Raw genomic sequence first — 18,423 nt, forward strand, 5'->3', positions numbered from 1 at the left:
TTTTGATTATTTATCTTCTTATAAAAGGTAATTATGAAGGATCAGTGGGTAGATATCCCTTATGTTTTTTGGGGTTTTTCAAGGGGATTTGGAGTTTATTTTGGTTGTTGGTGGGGTTTTTAACAATTGTTAATTGTTAATTTTAGCAGAAGAAACCTTGTTGTAATAGCAGTACTCAATTTCTGGCAAGGACTAGAACTTTGTTATCTACTGAATCTATGTAATTATATGTATATAAAAGCTCCACATCCAGAATTTTGTAGAATTCTTCATCAGAATATTATATAAACATTTTGCAGGAATTAAAAGATTATGGTACTACCAGACTAAAAATAATCAAGTTTGTCATAGTGTTTGAGAAAGCTTAAGCAGACTGTCAATAAAATATTATTCACATCAGATAGATGATAGAGACAATAGATGGTCAAGATGTTAGGCCTTTGTAGGGCTGAAAGGGTTCACCTGCAAAATCTGTGGATCCACAGTGTTTAGAAATGCAGAAGGAATTTGGCAAATAAGTAAACAAATGTTAAAATGCAAGAAAGTTCTGGCTGAAAATCCTCTCAGGATGGAAACGTTTGCTTCCCTCCTTGTGTAATGCTACTTTGTGAATACATTTATCTGTCTGGATACTTGTAGACATTTGGAAATTTTCCCCTTCATAACTTTGCTTGCCATCTGTGATGATGATGATGATGATGATGATCCCCTTTGCCTGTCTAGTCTGAATTCAGTCATCTAAGTACCAAGAAATGAGAGCTAAAATTCAAATTTGAAGTTCATGAAAAATCCTTCCAAAAAAATCCAGGTGCAATGGGTGAAAATTCTTCTTCTTTTTAAATTTATCAATTAAGCAGAAGATGACCTTTAAAAAAAAAGGTTGAAAACTTGCTTTATGTGGAGCTCTTACCAATACTGTAATGATTAAGTGATGCAAGTTTACATTTGTGTAGCCTTTAAAGTATCAAAAGAGTGTATTGTGGATTTCTTACAAGGCTAGACTGTTGATTCTCATGTCCTGATCAATAACAATGTCAAATTTACTTTAAGCTTGTCTGTTACAGTTGGCTTGCCATGAGTGGCATATTTGTATAGATCAATGAAGGAAATAAATCTAGAGGGGGGGGAAAAAGGAGCTTTGATGAATCAATCTCATATGCAAATCTCTACAGACTGATTGGCTATTTGCTTAATAGAAATTGCAATCAATCTTTTTAAAACCTTTCTGTTCAGTTTGGTTGCAGTCCACTGAGTTTATCATAAGAAGAAAAAACATTACCTGAGTTTTAGATTTTGGCCTTTTTTTCCCTGTAATTTTTTTTTTAATTTATGCCTTGGAGCATAAGGAAAAAATATTTTATTTAATTTTTAAATCTCATTTAGTATGAAAGGAGAGCACATATAAGTAAAGTGGTGTTTTTGTTGTTGTTGCTTTCAGAAGTGGTATTTATTTTATGTAGGAGCCATTTCGATCTTACCGAGTAGTGAAACAAATGCTTTGCGGTTTTGGCATCCATGAGTCCATTAAATCCTGTTGGATCTTTTTTCTTTCCTGTCCCCCTCCACACCCCCTTACCATTCTCTTTGTTTCGCTTTTTAGCCTCTGATACTTCCTCATCTTCTCTCTCAAGAACAGAGTCTCCTCTCCAACTGTTTGTATCTTCTCATCTTCCTCATCCTAAACCAGACACCTTTGTCTGGCCCCATGCAGCCTCTCCATACTGTGACCAAGTTCCTGAGCCCTGTTCACCTACTCACTGTAAACTGGCTTTCTATTCCTGATGAGCATGTTTGTGCTGTATTATTCTGATAATCTTCACAGCTGATAAACCGTGGTTGAAGAGATTATGTTTCAACAGTGTCAGTGAAATCTGGCCTTTCAGCTGCTTTTTATTAAATACTGCATGGGTTTTAAGAGTTTCATCAAAGACTGCTTTATTCATCCCAAAAGATATAAAGCTACAGGCATATTCATGTTCTCATGAATCTTACAGAGAATTATAGGTGTTCAGTGAAAGAGATTATTGGTCAAGGCTGCTTTGTAGCATTTACAGATGTAAATTATTTCCATCTTTTGCCTAACAAGACTGCCCCTGCCACAGTATCTCCTATTATCTGGACAGTTTTTAATAACTTAATTTCAGAAAGCCTTTAAACTAATTAGAACCAAAACATTCCCTGAAAATTCACATGAAGGGAACCATTGCCTAAATATCAATGTGTATCATGATGCAGGTAGGGCATATTGGAATGATTTGGAGGAAGCATTGGAGCAGTGAAAATCAACATTCTGCTGTTTCAAGTCAAGAGCCTTTCTGTTAAATGAAATTATGCCAGTTTAAACCAGCTGTAAGATCAGTCTCCATGGTGTTTAAATACATAGTGTACACTAATGCTGCCAGAGTAGCTCAGGTCACAGGGTAAAATCAATGTAGTTTTTCAGCCATTTTCTTTTAACTCCTTTTAATTTCTCTTAAATTTCCTTCACTCATACCTTTATACGTAGCAATTTTTTTTGTCACTGAATTTACTATAATCTGATTTTAAGAAATTATTTTTGACACCTAGTCTTTAGACTGGTTTCATGTCAAATATATTAATTCTAAGCAAAATGTAGCAAATAAATCTTTGCATATTAGCAAAATGCACTTGTTAAATAGCTAACATAAGACCAGGGTTTTGGAAACACTAGCTCGTATGTAAGCGTGTAACTGGAACTGCCAGGAAATCCGTGTCCTACAGAAGTTTGAGTCTGACTTCCTTGAAGCATTTGAATAACTGATTGGCTGCTATTACGGGTTTGGGTGTCATTGAGTTGAACTTCGTCAGACCTACACTATAAACAGTACATCCCAGTTAACATTAAGTTAATTGTTCTTGTTCTTTGCAAAGCCCTAAGTTAGTAAGAACCTACTCAAGAATGAAGGCAAACTGAATGAATGATGAAGCCAAGGGAGATTCCATTATGTGAAGCCCAAGTTTTCCATTTCCAAGCTCCTGTATCCTCAGGGAAATGAGCTTCTACCATTTGTATGAGAAGTAGCAGAACCATGAAAAAGAAGAAAAAAGATATTAGAGTCCTTTGTATGGTGTCAATAATTAATGAAAGTTAAAGCTGTCTTGAGTAAGGAGCAGTTTCCCTAGATGCCTATAGTATGTTAATATAATTTCAGGGGCTGAAAATCTCATGTCCTATATCTTGCTCAATTCAATTTTTTTTTAGTGAAAAGTCAGAGGCATTTTGTATTATTGACTTGACTTCCAATTTCTGTTGATCAGGAGCATGATTTTAGACGTGTAGAATCTTATTTAGTTTTTTTACATTTTGAAATGCTGTAAACCTGATTTACAGTTTGAAGGTTATCAGAAATCCTTTGGCTTTCTTACAATCTCTGGTTTATATATCTCTATATAACATTTTTTTTCCTCTTACTTTGGATTGTAATTTGTGGTTTGATCTATCCAAAGGCAATCCATCAGATGCTTACTTTCATGGGGTTTACTCCCTTTTTTCAGTTTGTAAGTAGTATTGACTGTGCAGTTCTATTAATTTCTGAAGGACTAAAACCACCTTTTCCTTTAGCACAAGACATACATGTTTTGTCCATCAGTAGCTGAAGCTTGACAGTGTGTAAAGCAAGACTGATGCTCTTTGCCCATTCAGTCACCCTAAGGGCTGTAATCTTACGAGACCTGAATGCACTCAACTAACACTTGCATTTAATAATTAAAGAGGCAGTATTCCTTTCTAGAGGACTGCAACTAAAGATATATTAGGCAGGTCTTGTGTAACACAGTGGCCAACTGCCAGTGCATTGTATTATACCACTGCTGTTCCTAAAGAAGTACACTGATCCAGAACACAATACTGCAACTACTGTCATGATTCGTAATAAGCTACTGCTTTCTTTTGTGGTACGAGTTTTGCTTGTAAAATAAATGAAGAGTACACTTTGAAATTATGAAAGTAGACTAAATAAGAAAGAATGAAGAATATAGAGCAATAAAAATAACTGCTGTTTTAATCAGGATATGAATTAATATTCTCTTTCTCTAACCAGTTACCTTATAAAGCTGTGTTCATAGCATTCAATTATATTTTTCATTGATTACTTTACTTTTGCATAAATTTTTTTGAGTAGTACAGGAGTTCAATTGGGTGAAAGAGAGAAAAGTAAGAAGATACATAAGCCAACATGTTTGACAGTGACTAAGCACAGAACATCTTTTTCAAAGAGCTGAGAGGATGCTTTGTGAATGATGCTGTCCTTACTTGACTACTGTCATCTCCATGCACAACTTTGTAGTAGAAGATAAGATATCTTTGTAATTTGTGATTGTGAAAAGTATCTCAGACTCTTAATGAATTTTAGATGAAAAAAATTGTGAATTTTGGCTAAATCTGCCAATCTGTCTTATCAAATGCATCACTTCAGGGACGTATTAGTCCTGCAGAAGGTGCTGCCTCTTTGTATTATGTAATTGCTTGTCTTACAGTTCTTTGTGTGTCACACCACTAATGTTCTTACTTCCAGCTCTTTGTGTGCATGTAAAGTTGAGTCATGGGAGTTTTCATGTTTTCTCCTGCATGAGCATTGCAGTTAAAGCATTTTTTTCTTCATGTAAATATGGAAATGTTTAAAATGGAATGAATGTAAAACTACTGAGTAACATTCTTTTTTATGGCATAAAAAGAAATCCTGCCATAGTGGTTTTGTGAATTGATATGAACATGTTCCATGAAGGATTACAGTCCATTCCATTACTCATTTTCAGAAGGGAAATTGATGTACATAGCAAAGTGATTTTGTTTTTCTCAAAGCTGTCATGCAATCTAGGTCCTGATAGAGTCCACATATTAATTTGTGTCCATTACACTGCATTGTGAAGAATTTATGTGGAAATGACCAAGGAAAGAACTGAAGAAGTCATGACATGCTCATTTACATAGGGTGTGTGGTATTTATAATGGTATTTAATGGGTGAGTTCATGTGGACTCTCATGTAACATTTACAAAAAGCCTGAAGATAATAAACTGAATATGTTATTCACAAAAGTTTAACTGTAGATGTGACTTGGAAAAGAAAGGTTTCTGTGACATGACTTAACTTCTCGGGTAAATTGTTTTTGTTCAAGGCTCTTGGTAGGTTTTCTATTTGAGATTGAGCTGAAACATGGAATCTGCAACATGGTTGTTATAGATAGGATGTTAGTATGAAAAGAAGAAACTAGATTCTGGGCAAGTGCCGTTATAGGAAACTTGAGTGGGAGGTTATACCTTTCTGGTTTAGGAACATTTTGTCATGGTTATGACCGTCTGTCACACTTTGCAATGTGATTGTGATTCCAGATGTTAATCAATTTAACTAGTGAATCCTAGGTCTTGCAGAGATAGTCCCTGTTTCACACTTGGCCTTTTTATTATAAACAAGCTTCAGAACAAAGCTAAACAAATGAAAGTGAGTAGCCAGGATCTATTTGGGTGATATATTAATTTTCCAGGCGTCATGATTTCCATTTCAAAATAAATACTCTTTGCTGCTTGTGTTATTTGGAGGGAATTTTTAGTTGAGTCTCAAATGTCATGCTATAACAGCAGCTATAGAAGTTAGCCAGGAAGAGCAAAGGTATTTTTGTGCATGAGAGATCAGTAAAATTTTAAATGAGAAATTGCTGCAACTCTATCTGAGCATTTGAAGGAAGCTGCAACACAGTGAATTGTAAGTGAAAGTGAGGATATGTTTGTGTTTGGCTGTGGGTCTTGACCTCAGACCAAAGAAAGCCAAATGCAGATAAGACAGAGACAAGAGAGCAGAACTGGTGACAACACCAGCAGGGAGCCTCCAAATAAACTGGCTATAGGATCTATAAAGCCTCAAGGAGACTCTAAGATATACTAATTACCCTCAGCCTCTCACAAACCACTTTGTATCTTTACCAGTTGTAGCTGAAATGACTGTATGTTTTAGAATTGTCACATGAATATAAAGATCTGAACCTGTTAGGACATGGGTACAGATAAGTTAGTTCTAATATGAAAATACTTGAGTAAAATCTGAAGGAAGGTAGGAAAAAACTTCTTAGTACACAGGATCTTTAAATGATGTTTAGTTTATGAAATGAAAACTTTACTAAATGTGTTTTAACAGAAAGAGCCAGAAATTAGTGAAATGACAGCTAATTGTGGCAGTACTAAAGAAGTATTTAGGGCTTTATGGGTTAGAGTATTAGCATGAGTGCAATGTCCCTGAAAGATGCCTGATTGGCCTTTGCTTTATATATGTATGTGTTTTCTTCAGAGAACTAATTCTGCAGTATGTTAAGAGATACCTTTTTCCTAAAGAGGAAATTCAAAGAAAAGTTTTAGAAATACTTCTAAACTCTTTCCTCTTTTTATGCCACTCTTTATAAAGTCCAGGGTAGGAAGCACTCGGTATTCACTCTGTTTAATACAGATGGCACAGAAACTCATAAGAATCTTATCACAGTATAGTTCTTTTTTATAGATAGATTGATGTAAAAAAAGTTTTAATAATGTATTATCATATGTGCTTTATGGTTAAATACTGGCGGCTTAAAATCTAACAGCACACTTTCTATATGAAATTTCTTGTGGCCTGGCTAGCAGCCAGAGTCCTTGCTTTAAATAATAGAAAATATAGGCCCTTTTTAACACTAAATTGCATACTTGCTTTTCCAAAGGAAGAGGTTAGATGATCTCCTTTATGGCAGTGAATTGCACCTTTTCTTTACAAATTGTTCTGAAGAGAAGAAGGTGCTTTCACTATTAGTCCCTGGAAGGCTAACAAGTGCCAGGCTGCAGTGATGTGCTTTACAGGAATGGCTGTCACACAAGAACAGTGTTACTCGTGACTAGTGCTTGTTTTTGGTACCCTTGCTAGTATTTTTCTTATAACACATTCCATGTGCTTCTTGCTTAGACTTCCCTTTTAAATTTCTTAATTTAAGCTTTAAAATACGAGACACAAGAAGTGTAGTGAATGTTCAGCTGTGCAGGCTGGACTTTGAGTTGTTTCATCATCCAGTAAAAGGGAAAGAATACTCTACTGCCAGACACTGTTTCAGATATCCAGGGCAATTTCTTGTTCATAATGACATGAAATGCTAATTATGTCCTGTGCTGCTTTTCCTTTGTTTCTTTCAGTTAAGGGAACTGTGATGCATACTTTCAGACTAACTTCCTCTTCCTACTGATCTGTGTACTAGGAATTTCTGGTGCTTTCTGGATTGCTGATTTATCTTGTCACAGTTAAAAATCTATATTTCATGTGGCAGATCTCATTAAAATTCTTAGAAAACCTGTGATATTGAGTGAAGGTCTTGTTTATTTCTTAACTTGTAATGATGAGGACAAGCTTTTGGGGTGCAGTTCAACTTGTACAGGATTCAATACTTTCTTTTGGAGTATCTGCCTTTGTTGATAATTATGGATATGGTGATGGAATTAGGCAATTTCTCATCTGATCCATTATGGAATATTTTACTGCCTTTATTTTTTAATCAGGCCTAATCAGTATGATATTTTGTAATTTGTAATTATAAAACAACTAGAGATGTGCTGAGGCTTAGATGACAAGAAGGAGTGTAGCTTAAAACATTCATGGTCTTGATTAAAAAAAAAGTCATGACTAAATATGCTGGCAGTAATTGACTATCCAAAGTACAGTTGCCATTAGATATTCTCTAGTCATAGAAGCTTTTTAATTCCAGTACTTTGAAAAGGTTATTATTTGCCAATGAGGTTCTAATCTGACTTGGAAATTATACATTTTATGAGAATTATCTTTAGTATGCTCTGGGAATGTTTTCTATGCAAAAAAAAAACTTTGTGGACTTTTTTGCCACAAGGTACTTTAACTCAGCCTTCTTGATTAGGCAAGTTTTACATTCAGTGCAGTTTAATGGTGTATGTCATGATTGCTGGTGTATTTTAGTTATCTTTTTTTGTTTTGTTATTAATTGTAAAATAATCCTCTAATTGCACTCTGTGATACTAACATCAAAGTGAATGCAGAAACCTGAAGACTACAATACCATTAAAAACCTTTTTTGGATTGCACATTGCCAGAAAAGAGGTGTCAAGTTTACTAGACAGTATTCATGATAGCAACCCAAAAAAAATGTCCGGTACAGTTACAAAAGTTTAGTGTGTTTTTTATATAGACTTTCAGACCAATATGAAAGGTTTCATAAGAAAATCTATCTGGCATTTTAAAAAATTCTTCAAAATGGTAAATGTAAATCAAATATTGAGTTTGGGGTACAGCCTCAATTAAATGTTTTGTGCAATGTATATGGCCTTCATTATTTCTGTGCAGGTAAATTTGTTTTATTACTTCTACAGGTTCAGTCCATGCCACATCAATAGCAGCTTCCAGAGTGGAGCAAGCGTTGTCTGAGGTTGCTTCTTCCCTGCAAAGCAGTGCCCCTAAACAAGGTCCCCTGCATCCTTGGATGACTCTGGCTCAAATATGGCTTCATGCAGGTATTGTGATAGTAATTTTTATTTTTTTTATGCCCTCGCCTTTATTAGTAGACTAAAGACTTAACAAAATCTGTTTGTTTCATTCAGAATCTGTTACCACTTAGCATATTTTTTCCATGTGTGAGGCACCAAAACAAGTCAAGAAATAAAAACCACACTAGAGTTACTCTGTGTGTAAGATCATTTATGAAAGATAAGGCAGTAGTTTTAGAATGTAGCTGTTACCAGTGGAGTCATGTCTTCTGTACAACAAATACAGTATCCTTATCCCTGAATAATTTAATTTCTGAAGTACCTAGAGTATCTTGGTGCTTGGAAATATAGGTGCCCTTGCAGAATCACAGAATATTCTGATTTGGAAGGCACTCACAAGGATCATCAAGTGCAATTCTAAAGTGAATGATCCATGAGGGGATGGAACCTTGGCGTTACTAGCACCATGCTCCAACCAGCTGAGCTAATCCCAGGTCACTGAATCTATCAAATGGAAAAAGATGTTTGACTAGAGTTCCTGTAACTACAAAATTTTATAATAGAAAAGAAATAACTGCCTATTCAGGGAAAGAAACAGTACTAGTATTATAGAGCAACCTGTCCCTTGCAGCTGTGATAATGAGCCCAAATTCCATTCTTTTCCTTCTGGTTTCATTGATGTTAAAGATTCAGGATTGTTTGTTTAAATGTGGAGTCGTCTTGAGTGGATTTGGTATTGTTTTGATGCCTCAAGCAAACTGCAGTATCACAAGTGGCTGTTACATAAAATTTTAACCAGAAAATTATGATCCAGTGTATTTTTATACAGTTAAAAATGTATAACATGCAGTTGTTTTTATTGATAGCTTGATCAGAAAGATGTAATTTAGAAACCATCTACAGTTTTATGGTGTGAAAGTCATTGCAGTGTAATGGCTCCCAGTTTTAAATGGTTTAGTGGTTTAGAGAAAAAGCCCAGAAGATTGGGAAGAAAGCAATTACTGTGATTAATAATAGTGATCTCATTTGGGCTATTCAAAAGCAACACAGATTAGAATAGGCCAAGGTCCAACAGGGTGTAGTAATGTCTCCTGCTCTGTGTTGTGGCAGTATTGACTTTAAATATTTATAAACTGACACAGATGACCACCTACAGTAACTCTTAGCATCTATAATGCTCATAATTTCTCAGCCTTCTGTGGCAGCTTGTTCCACTACTTATTTTCTGTTTGGTGGGGTTTTATTTGGTTTTTAATTTTTTTTTTTGTGGGTTGTGGCAGTTTTGGTTTGCCAATCTGAGTTTCTTCTTTCCCAGCCAACGCACCAGTTAATGCAGTGGGTTTAGTGCTGGCCAAATGCCAGTGCACTCACTAAAATTATTTACTCATTTCCTGCTCTGAGATAAGGATTAAGAGGAAAGCAAAACAGGCTCAAAACTTTCAAGGGTATAAAGAAAACTTTATTAACAGAATTAAAAGATAAAATAATAAGAAAATCAGAATAAACCTTCAGAACACTTCTACTCCTCCCACACCCTCTTTTCTTTCTCACTAACAACATAAAGAAGCAAAACCTGGGACTTTCAGTCAGTTTACCATCTCCAAAACAGTCTTTCTTCAGTTCTCTTAGGGAGAGGAATCTCTCTTGCCATGCATGGAGACTTCTCCACAAGAAGAAAAAGAAATCCAAGACTTAAGATAAAAATAGGAAACTAGAAAGAGTATTCTGGGATTTCAAACAGCCATTTAGAATTTGTAAGTCCTGATACACTTAGAAGAACAACTTTCCTGAAAGAATAAAATAATTTAGGTAATAATTTCTCTTTAGGATGCAATTTTTTTTTTTTTAGGAAAATAGTCTTTATGTAAAGTGAAAGTATTTACAAATAAAGCACATGTGGCAACATCTAGTCGTGGTATAATGAAGCAAGAATCGTTAATTGGTCCTGACATTCCTTCCACAGCTGAAGTCTACATAGGAATTGGGAAGCCTGCTGAGGCCACAGCGTGTACCCAGGAAGCAGCTAATCTCTTTCCAGTGTCACATTATGTTCTCTACATGAGGGGGCAGGTGGCTGAACTTCGTGGAAATATTGATGAAGCCAAACGCTGGTATGAAGAGGCCTTATCCATTAGTCCTACCCATGTGAAAAGCATGCAGAGGCTGGTAAGTCTTGAGCCCATGTTCATGGGCAATATCACCTCAACTGGTGATACTGTACTGTGAAGTCTTGACTTGGTGTAGGTAACCTGTAACTTGTGAGTTTGGGATCTATATTCTTATTACAAAATGCTTTGGAAACAGTCTTTCCTGGCATTTATTCTATCTTTTGTGTGGCGGGACATAAAAAGGATTTGCAGACTATAAAACTATTTCAATCCTAGTAGAAACTATGGAAGAAGAAGCAGTTTGCATCTGCCTAATATTCATGCCATTCGGAAATGAAGGTGGCTTATGGTAAGAGAAGAGTTGGATACTGTAGCTGAATACTGTACATGAAAGACCAGTCATTTTGGTATTCTGAAGTAAAAGTTAAATTCATAAAATCATAGAATATTCTAAGTTGGAAGAGACCTACAAGGATCATCAAGTTCAACTCCTGGCCCTGCACAGTTCACTCCAAGAGTCACACCATGTGTCTGAGAGCATTGTCCAAACAATTGAACTCCCTCAGGCTGGTGCTGTGACCACTGCCCTGGGGAAGCTGTTCTAGTGCCCAACCACCCTCTGGGTTTTCCTGATATCCAACCTTAACCTCTCCTGACACAACTTCAGGCCATTCCTTCAGTCCTGTCACTGTTCACAAGAGCAGAGATCAGTGTCTGTTCCTCCTCTTCCCCTCACAGGAGGCTGTAACTGCAGTGGGGTCTTCCTCAGTCTCCCCCAGGCTGAACAGACCAAGTGACCTCAGCCCCTCCTCACACGGCCTCCTTTGCCCTCCTCATTGCCCTCCTTTGGATGCTTTCAGTACCTTTATATTCTTCTTACATTGTGGTGCCCAAACCTGCACACAGCACTCGAGGCCACGCTGGTGCAGAGTACAGCTGTTTTCTGCATTCTCCATGTTTATTGATTGCCTTTGTGCTATGTGATTTCTTGGGTTTTTGAAAGGTAGAGAATCAGTCTTGCCCCCAAATGAATATGTAGCTCTAAGTACAAAGGTACCTTTCCCAGTATAAACATATGTTTGTTTATATAATTCATATATACATACATGTATATATTGTGTGCTTACCATGCTAGGAAAAATACTTTTAATCCAGTTTTCTTCCAGATATAGCAGAATAGAGCAGCTGAAATCAGCTTCTTACCCAATCTTTTTGTTCAGAAATAGAAGCTGGTTTCTGCCTAGGTACTTATGAATTATTCAGAGAAATTTCTTGTGCATCCCTGAGGGAAACATATGAGACAAAAGATCAGATAGGAAGGCAGCACAGAGTAAGTTTTTTGTTTCACCTTTTTCAGCATTTCAGGATATTTGAGCCTGCTGACAAATGTCAAAAGATTCTCTTTCCTGAAGGAACAAGCAGTCAATCTAAAGCAGTGAAATTCAGTGAAAATGAAAGCCCATGTTTTGCTGGGTGTCTTTTTGCCCCTCATCTGAATGCACTTTTGAATAAATGGTCTGTAAACATACAGTGCTCTTCAGAATGACTGAGAAATTAGCTAAGAGACATGTGAGATGAAAATTATTGGGCTTCCAATCCAGGTTTCCTTTTTATGAGATTTTCTGTTGAGTCCTAGCTTGAAGGTAACTGCTCATTTCATTGGATTGGACAGTCCTTTTTAAAGATGCTTGTAATTTAAAATTTTGTTTCTGAGAGCTTTTTCTACTGTTCTACACCTTTTCAGCACTAGGATGTCGTTTTCAGTAGATTCTGAGAGATTTATGCAGCTTAAATACAAATATTCAAGACATATGCTATACTTGTCTATGTAATTTCATGTAGGAGAAAGTACAAGCTTCTGTATCTTTCTTGACCTTTTGACTATTGCAAAAAGTAATTTAATGAGGAAGCTTGCAGTGTTTACTCTTGCCTCTGTGTATAGATGAATATCTGTACATCCAAACATTTTGTTTGTGTATATTTACCTATCTATTAGTAAGAAATGTGATCTCAGTGGCAGGGGAGCTATCACAACAGCAATGTGGAGGTACCAGCCTCTATGACAACAGCTCAAACATTAACTTCTAATATTTGTAATCACTATTCTAAGCTGACAGTTGGTTTATGAATGAAAGTTCTGTGCAAAAAAACCCTTATTTTCTGTGATTAATTTGATATTTAAAAATATTTTGTGTGGCTTTCTAGCAATGCTTAGAAAGTAATATCAAATGCAACTGTTTCCACATAAAAGTTATCTAAGAGCCTGTTTAATAAGTTTTGGTGAATTTCCTTTTGAGGGGCAAATACTGAGTAGAAATAACAATAGCTTTATGTATAAAATGCAACAAAAAGCAAGTAAGATTTAAGGATGGCATGAATTCTAGCATGTCACATCTGTATCCAGGCCTGCTTCTCCAAGTGAAATTGCTTGAAATATTTGAACCTGAAATGAGTTTGGAACAACTTTTGTTTGTTTTTATTAAAATTTTAGAATGAGTGACATCTGACACTCAATAAAATTTCCTGATGCTAATGGTTTGGAAATCTGAATCTTTGATTTGAGAGTCTTTGTAGTTGTCCAGAAGAGAAAAAAAAAAAGCAAAATAAAATGTATGTTTCAATTAGTATGAACAACAATAGAATATTGGGAATAGGAGTTTTCTCCTTTTATAATCTATCCTTTTTAATGATGTTGCATCACTTTAGTAAAAAGAATGAAAACCTAAACTTTGAAAATTTACTGTCTTTCATACAGCATTTCATCCAATATTTTCACCATAAGTCTCTCTAAGTAGCTATTCCTGAATATGATCTACTGTTTCTACACAGAAACAACCTTGTTAATTCAAATTACTGGGGAACTGTGTAAGTAGAGACCAGAAAGGTTAGTTTTGTGGCTTCAGAAGTGTTGTACTTCTTCCTGGGAGTTAGAGCATGTACTGCGCTTCGGAGTTTCTGCCAAAAGACTCTTGCATTTGTCTCTCATGCAGACTCCACATTCTGTCAGTGTGACCATGAAGACTCTGCAGAAGTCTGGTGTATTATGTGAATGAAATTACTTTCTATTGACTGGCTTCGTAATTTTTTGCAAAAAAACCAATTTTTTGCAAAAATTACAATTTTTTTAAAAGAAACAGTGTCTTACTCATTTTGCTGCTGTCTCTAAGGTCTTCACAGATTTACTCCTGTTTCAAGTGAGTTACTAAAATGAAAACCAGGAGATCTTGATGATGGTGTGAAAATTGGAGCAGTTAAGAGTGATGAAAGAGATCTTTTTGCCAACAAAATTATAATCTAAATGGGAGGGTTTGACAGGGAAGGTTTTTACCTTACTAATGAAATGCCTAAGACAACATAACACCAAATGTTGGGGTCTTGATGCATGAGTGAATGAAAAATGGTTTAGCTGTATTCTGCTCAACTAAACTTGGGAAGTGGAGCTGCTTGGGCCATACTGTTGCATTACCTAAGATGGGAGCTATTCCAATGGGGAGCTGGCTGCAGGGGCAGCGTGTTCCTGTTCCTGCTCACTGCTCTTTCCACCCCTTCTAAGATGTTGGGGGGCTTATTAATTAAATCAGCCCAGCAACAAAACTAGCTTTTTCCAAGGGGAAATGCTGTTTAAATTCTCTGCAGTTCTTTGTGGAAATAAATTATTATTCCCTGCACACTTAGTGTTTTAATCCATATATTCATTCACTTTATTTTGTTGAGCAATGCTCATTTTAAACTCTGCCTTGTTCTCAGGTGCTATTTTTTACTGTTTGTCACTAACTGAAATTTTCTCCAAGCCAGAGGTTATACCAACTTGCTATTTGGCTAGCCCTGACTGTTCACAAGATGTCAAGTGGGAAGGAATAACATGTCAGTATTAATTAAGTGTACTTTACAGAATGCAGCAACATTTCTTTGCAGTGTCTTTTCTTCTTTTTAAGGTTTGTATAGTGCACTCAGAAAAAACAGCATGAACTTGTCTTCTAAAGGTTTGAAATGCTTTGGTTTGTTTTCTGTATTTCAAATAATTTTTTCTCTCACCTAATGAAATTAAAAATTTTATTTATTAACTTAATTTTAAAAAGATGATTTACACTTCTCATATGCCTATGGTTATCACCTGCCTGATTTTGGCCAGAATGGATTTATTTATACAACTTTCTCCATTCTCCCTATCCTTTATCACCACCTCCAGATTTCTGCATTATTGCTGCCTTCCTGCTTTTCTCATTGTTTTCCTCCCCTGCAAAAAAAAAAAAAAAAGAATAAACATTATTTTATCTTCTGCAGTCAGAGTGCTGTTGTGGAAAGTAGCCCTTACTGCTGACATCTGGAAACTCCTGAAACAGGCCATCATTCAGTAATGCCTGAAATGGCAAGGAATATTTCAATCCATTGTCCAGGAAATAAATCTATGTATTCTCTCTCAGGCTGAAAACTTCCTATTTAAATATAGCTTTGAGATGAAATAGGTATCCAGCATTTGTATTCTGTTTTAATCCCAGAAGGCCGTAGTATTTTCTGAATATAAAAAAACCCCAAACATAGCACTTGCCAGTTAATGTTATTAGTAACTTAGGTTCTAAGAGCAGAAAACTAAACCAGAAAGGGAGAAATTGCTTAAACAATTTGCTCATGTAGAAATTAGTTTTCAAAAAGCAATATCTTAGGGAGTTACATTTCCTACTTCGCACTGTTAGATACCTATTAGTTTCCTATAATTATGCATAGCTAAACCAGATCTCATAAGGCTTAGATTAACTATGTGTGCTTTAACTCTCAGTTATAAATACAGTTACTTATTCCTTACTGTAGTATACTGATTTCTTATATTTTTTTTCAACCCAAAGAAACTGCCAGAAAGAAGTCTGGCAGTATGTATGGGTTGTGTGTGCTTGTGAGCCTGTCACAGATGTTGAGTTGACTGGAAAAAAAAAGGAAAAACAGAGAAGAATTTAAAACATGAATTCAGAACCTGTTTGAAGGGGTCTTGGGAGTCAAGGAAGAGAAACGCAGTCACCCAACTAACTTTTTTTCTTTCACTGATTCAGTGTTCTCATCTGGAGAACATTTAGTAATTAATTTGATTTTCATCCTCAGGCCCCTGCACAGTAAAAGTGTTGGTTTAGGCCTCACAGGTTTGTCCTAAGCACATTGTGCTGGGTCTCATGGGTGGTTTGGGTTGTAACAGGTTACTACAGAGCTGAATGCTGATGCCAATCTCAGTGCTCATTCGACTCACTCTCTAAGTGCATCCTTACACACAAGGTGGTTGAAGAAGAATGGAGGTCATTGACCAATGAAGGTCATTGGTTTTGTTAGATTTGTGTATAAAATGTTGTGGGTTTGCCCTTCTGGAATTTCAATATCATTTCACAAAAAGTAGAGAAAGCAAAATACATGTTTGGCCAAAAACTCACTGCTCCTTACCGAATGCATTTTACTGTGATTTGACCACATTTAAACATCTAAATATTTCAAGTGATTGCATTCTGTACCCTGAAAAAACAATGGCCATTCTGCTTGAATTTTAAGCTGGAAACCATTGGGTTCAAGTGACTCAAGGACCATTTTGATACATTTTAAATACTTCATCTGCCGTGAGGCACTCCCAGGCTATATTCTCTTCTGTCATGAAAATATTATTTCCCCTTTTAGCCTTACAAGAGAAAACCATCAGTGCTTGGTGCAGTAAAAAATTGCATAAAATCAACTTGCATGGTCATTAGAGCTTGAAGTATATTATAGTGGAAATCAAGGTGAAAAATTAGGGAAGTGTTTTTCCCTGTTTGTTTCAAAGTTACCTTATTTTATTTTTTAATGTTGAGATCAAATACAGCAGTTTACTACTTCATACTGATTTGGAGAAAGATTACTAGAATTTCTTAAGTCCTAAATGATGTATCTGAATTTCACAGTACTCTTTTAAAGCACATCTATATATGTTCAGTATTTGACAACAATAACTGCTTCAAATCTGAGTTTAAACTAGAACCTAGTTGCCCTTTTGGAAACAGAAAGTGACTGTAGGAATTTGCAGCACTAATTTTGTTTATAGCTTGGAGCACTGAGCTCCCTTTTACTCAGGCAAGACTGTGTTGATTCCCTGAGAACTGTTGTTCTGTTAGTGGAATTATGAGGCTGATGATAAAGGTCCTGCTTCATAACAGACTTTCTTTTCACATTACTCTGTATTTACTCCAAATGGCTTAAAGCAGCTGTGGCAGGAGCAGATCTTTCAACACGAAAATCCCTCCATTCTTGGATGCTTTTCACCCTGTGAGAGCGAGCTCTCTAAGGTCTCTTCAGCTCATTGCTGCTGTCCTCAGCTGTCAGCCATTGCAAGAGGAATTCTGCAGCTCGCTTAAATGGGTGTTTGGTGTGGACAAGCTGAATAGCAGAAGATGCAAAAGGCAATCTGATTTTGTGCAGCATGCACAGTGGTTGCATTGAAGGGAGCTGGTCTCATATGGAGAAATCAAGCTGTTGAGGTGTGCTATTTATTGAGAGTCTAGTAGTAATGGTTAAGGCAGCTTTCTGCATACAGACAGAAACTCTTTCAAATAGAATCCCAGAAAAGTTAATTTAAAAGTAGACAAAAAAACCCCAAAAAAACAAACAATACCCCGAAACAATTAAAGGCTCAGAAAGCTGGGCTGGGTTTGTTTTGTTGTTTTTTTTTTTTTTTAGCTTTTGGGGGGTGTTTGTTTGGGGTTTTTTGGTTTTTTTTTTAATTGCTGGGTTTTTTTAGCAGAAGCATTTTTGCCCACAATCTCAGCTTTAAATTTCTGTTTTCATGTTATCTGTGTGATAGATTTTTCCACAGTTTATCTATTCAGGCACAGCTTGCCAGAAACCATTTTATCACTTCTGTTTGTTCCCATTTTAAAAAGTGGAAAATTAATTAGTGGCAGATGCTGGCAGAAGGAAGGGATGCTTTGGCTAGAGTTACTGCTCTTTATTTGGCAGGTCACGAATCATTCCACTGTTTTTATTGTATTGTGTGGAACTGATAAAATTTCCCCCACCAGATAATTCATGACAATTCAGTGCTGAAGCAGGTCAGTCTGCAACGTGCAATATTACTCCAAAATGCCTTCTCTTTGCTTGGAAGATTTTAAGGATCTTTATTTTTAGTTTTTGAAATACAAGTTGTGTTCATCTCAAGCTTTGATTCACATTTATAGGATAAAGTCTTCAAATTGGGTTCTGTTATCCAAACTGATCTATTATTAATTCACTTTATATACAGCAACTATGGATCAAATAATTTGGGAAGTAGCAACTAAGCATAGTTTCAAGTTAAGGAAAAAATCCAAGGATCATAATGGCCCAGCCTGGAAGAGGGCTTTGGTTTTCTAGACATTGTAACAAAGCACCTGAGGTGGGATTCCCTGCCCTACATTGTTTCAAGTAATTGACAGGAACAGGATCATGATGAGATAGCATTTGTGTGATGGTGACAGTATTTTAGATGCACATGTAAGATGCATCCACTTGCCAAGAGTTTGTGGAGGTCTCACATCTTTGGAGATACTCAAAATCTGACAGCCCTTGGCAATCCACTGTGGGTAACTCTACTTCAAGTTTGACTGTAGAGAATCTGAAGTTCCCCTCCTGCTTCTGTCGTCTTGTGATTCTAGGAATGCAAGCAAGGCAAGCTTTGTAGATAGAGGTAATGATTTGTGTTAGGAAACATGATGGGAACACTTATCTGTCGACAAAGTCTTGTTATATTTTCCTGTTATGCAAGACTTACTGTATTTTTACCAGTGGTAAAAATCTATAAAGCACAAATTTTCTTCTTTCTTCTGTTGTTACTATGGTACATTACCCATAGC

At 36.1% G+C, this 18,423-nt stretch overlaps 1 protein-coding gene across 1 annotated transcript in view; it reads left to right on the forward strand.

The window, feature by feature from the left end:
- TTC7B (tetratricopeptide repeat domain 7B) overlaps window positions 1–18,423 on the forward strand; it is a 119,158-nt gene that overhangs the window by 81,409 nt on the left and 19,326 nt on the right. The window contains exons 18-19 of the mRNA XM_064423600.1: window positions 8,367–8,507; window positions 10,444–10,646. Coding sequence (XP_064279670.1) covers window positions 8,367–8,507; window positions 10,444–10,646 — 344 coding nt within the window. The remainder of the gene's footprint in view (window positions 1–8,366; window positions 8,508–10,443; window positions 10,647–18,423) is intronic.

This window comes from Passer domesticus, chromosome 6, assembly GCF_036417665.1.
Source record: "Passer domesticus isolate bPasDom1 chromosome 6, bPasDom1.hap1, whole genome shotgun sequence".
Taxonomy (NCBI): Eukaryota; Metazoa; Chordata; class Aves; order Passeriformes; family Passeridae; genus Passer; species Passer domesticus.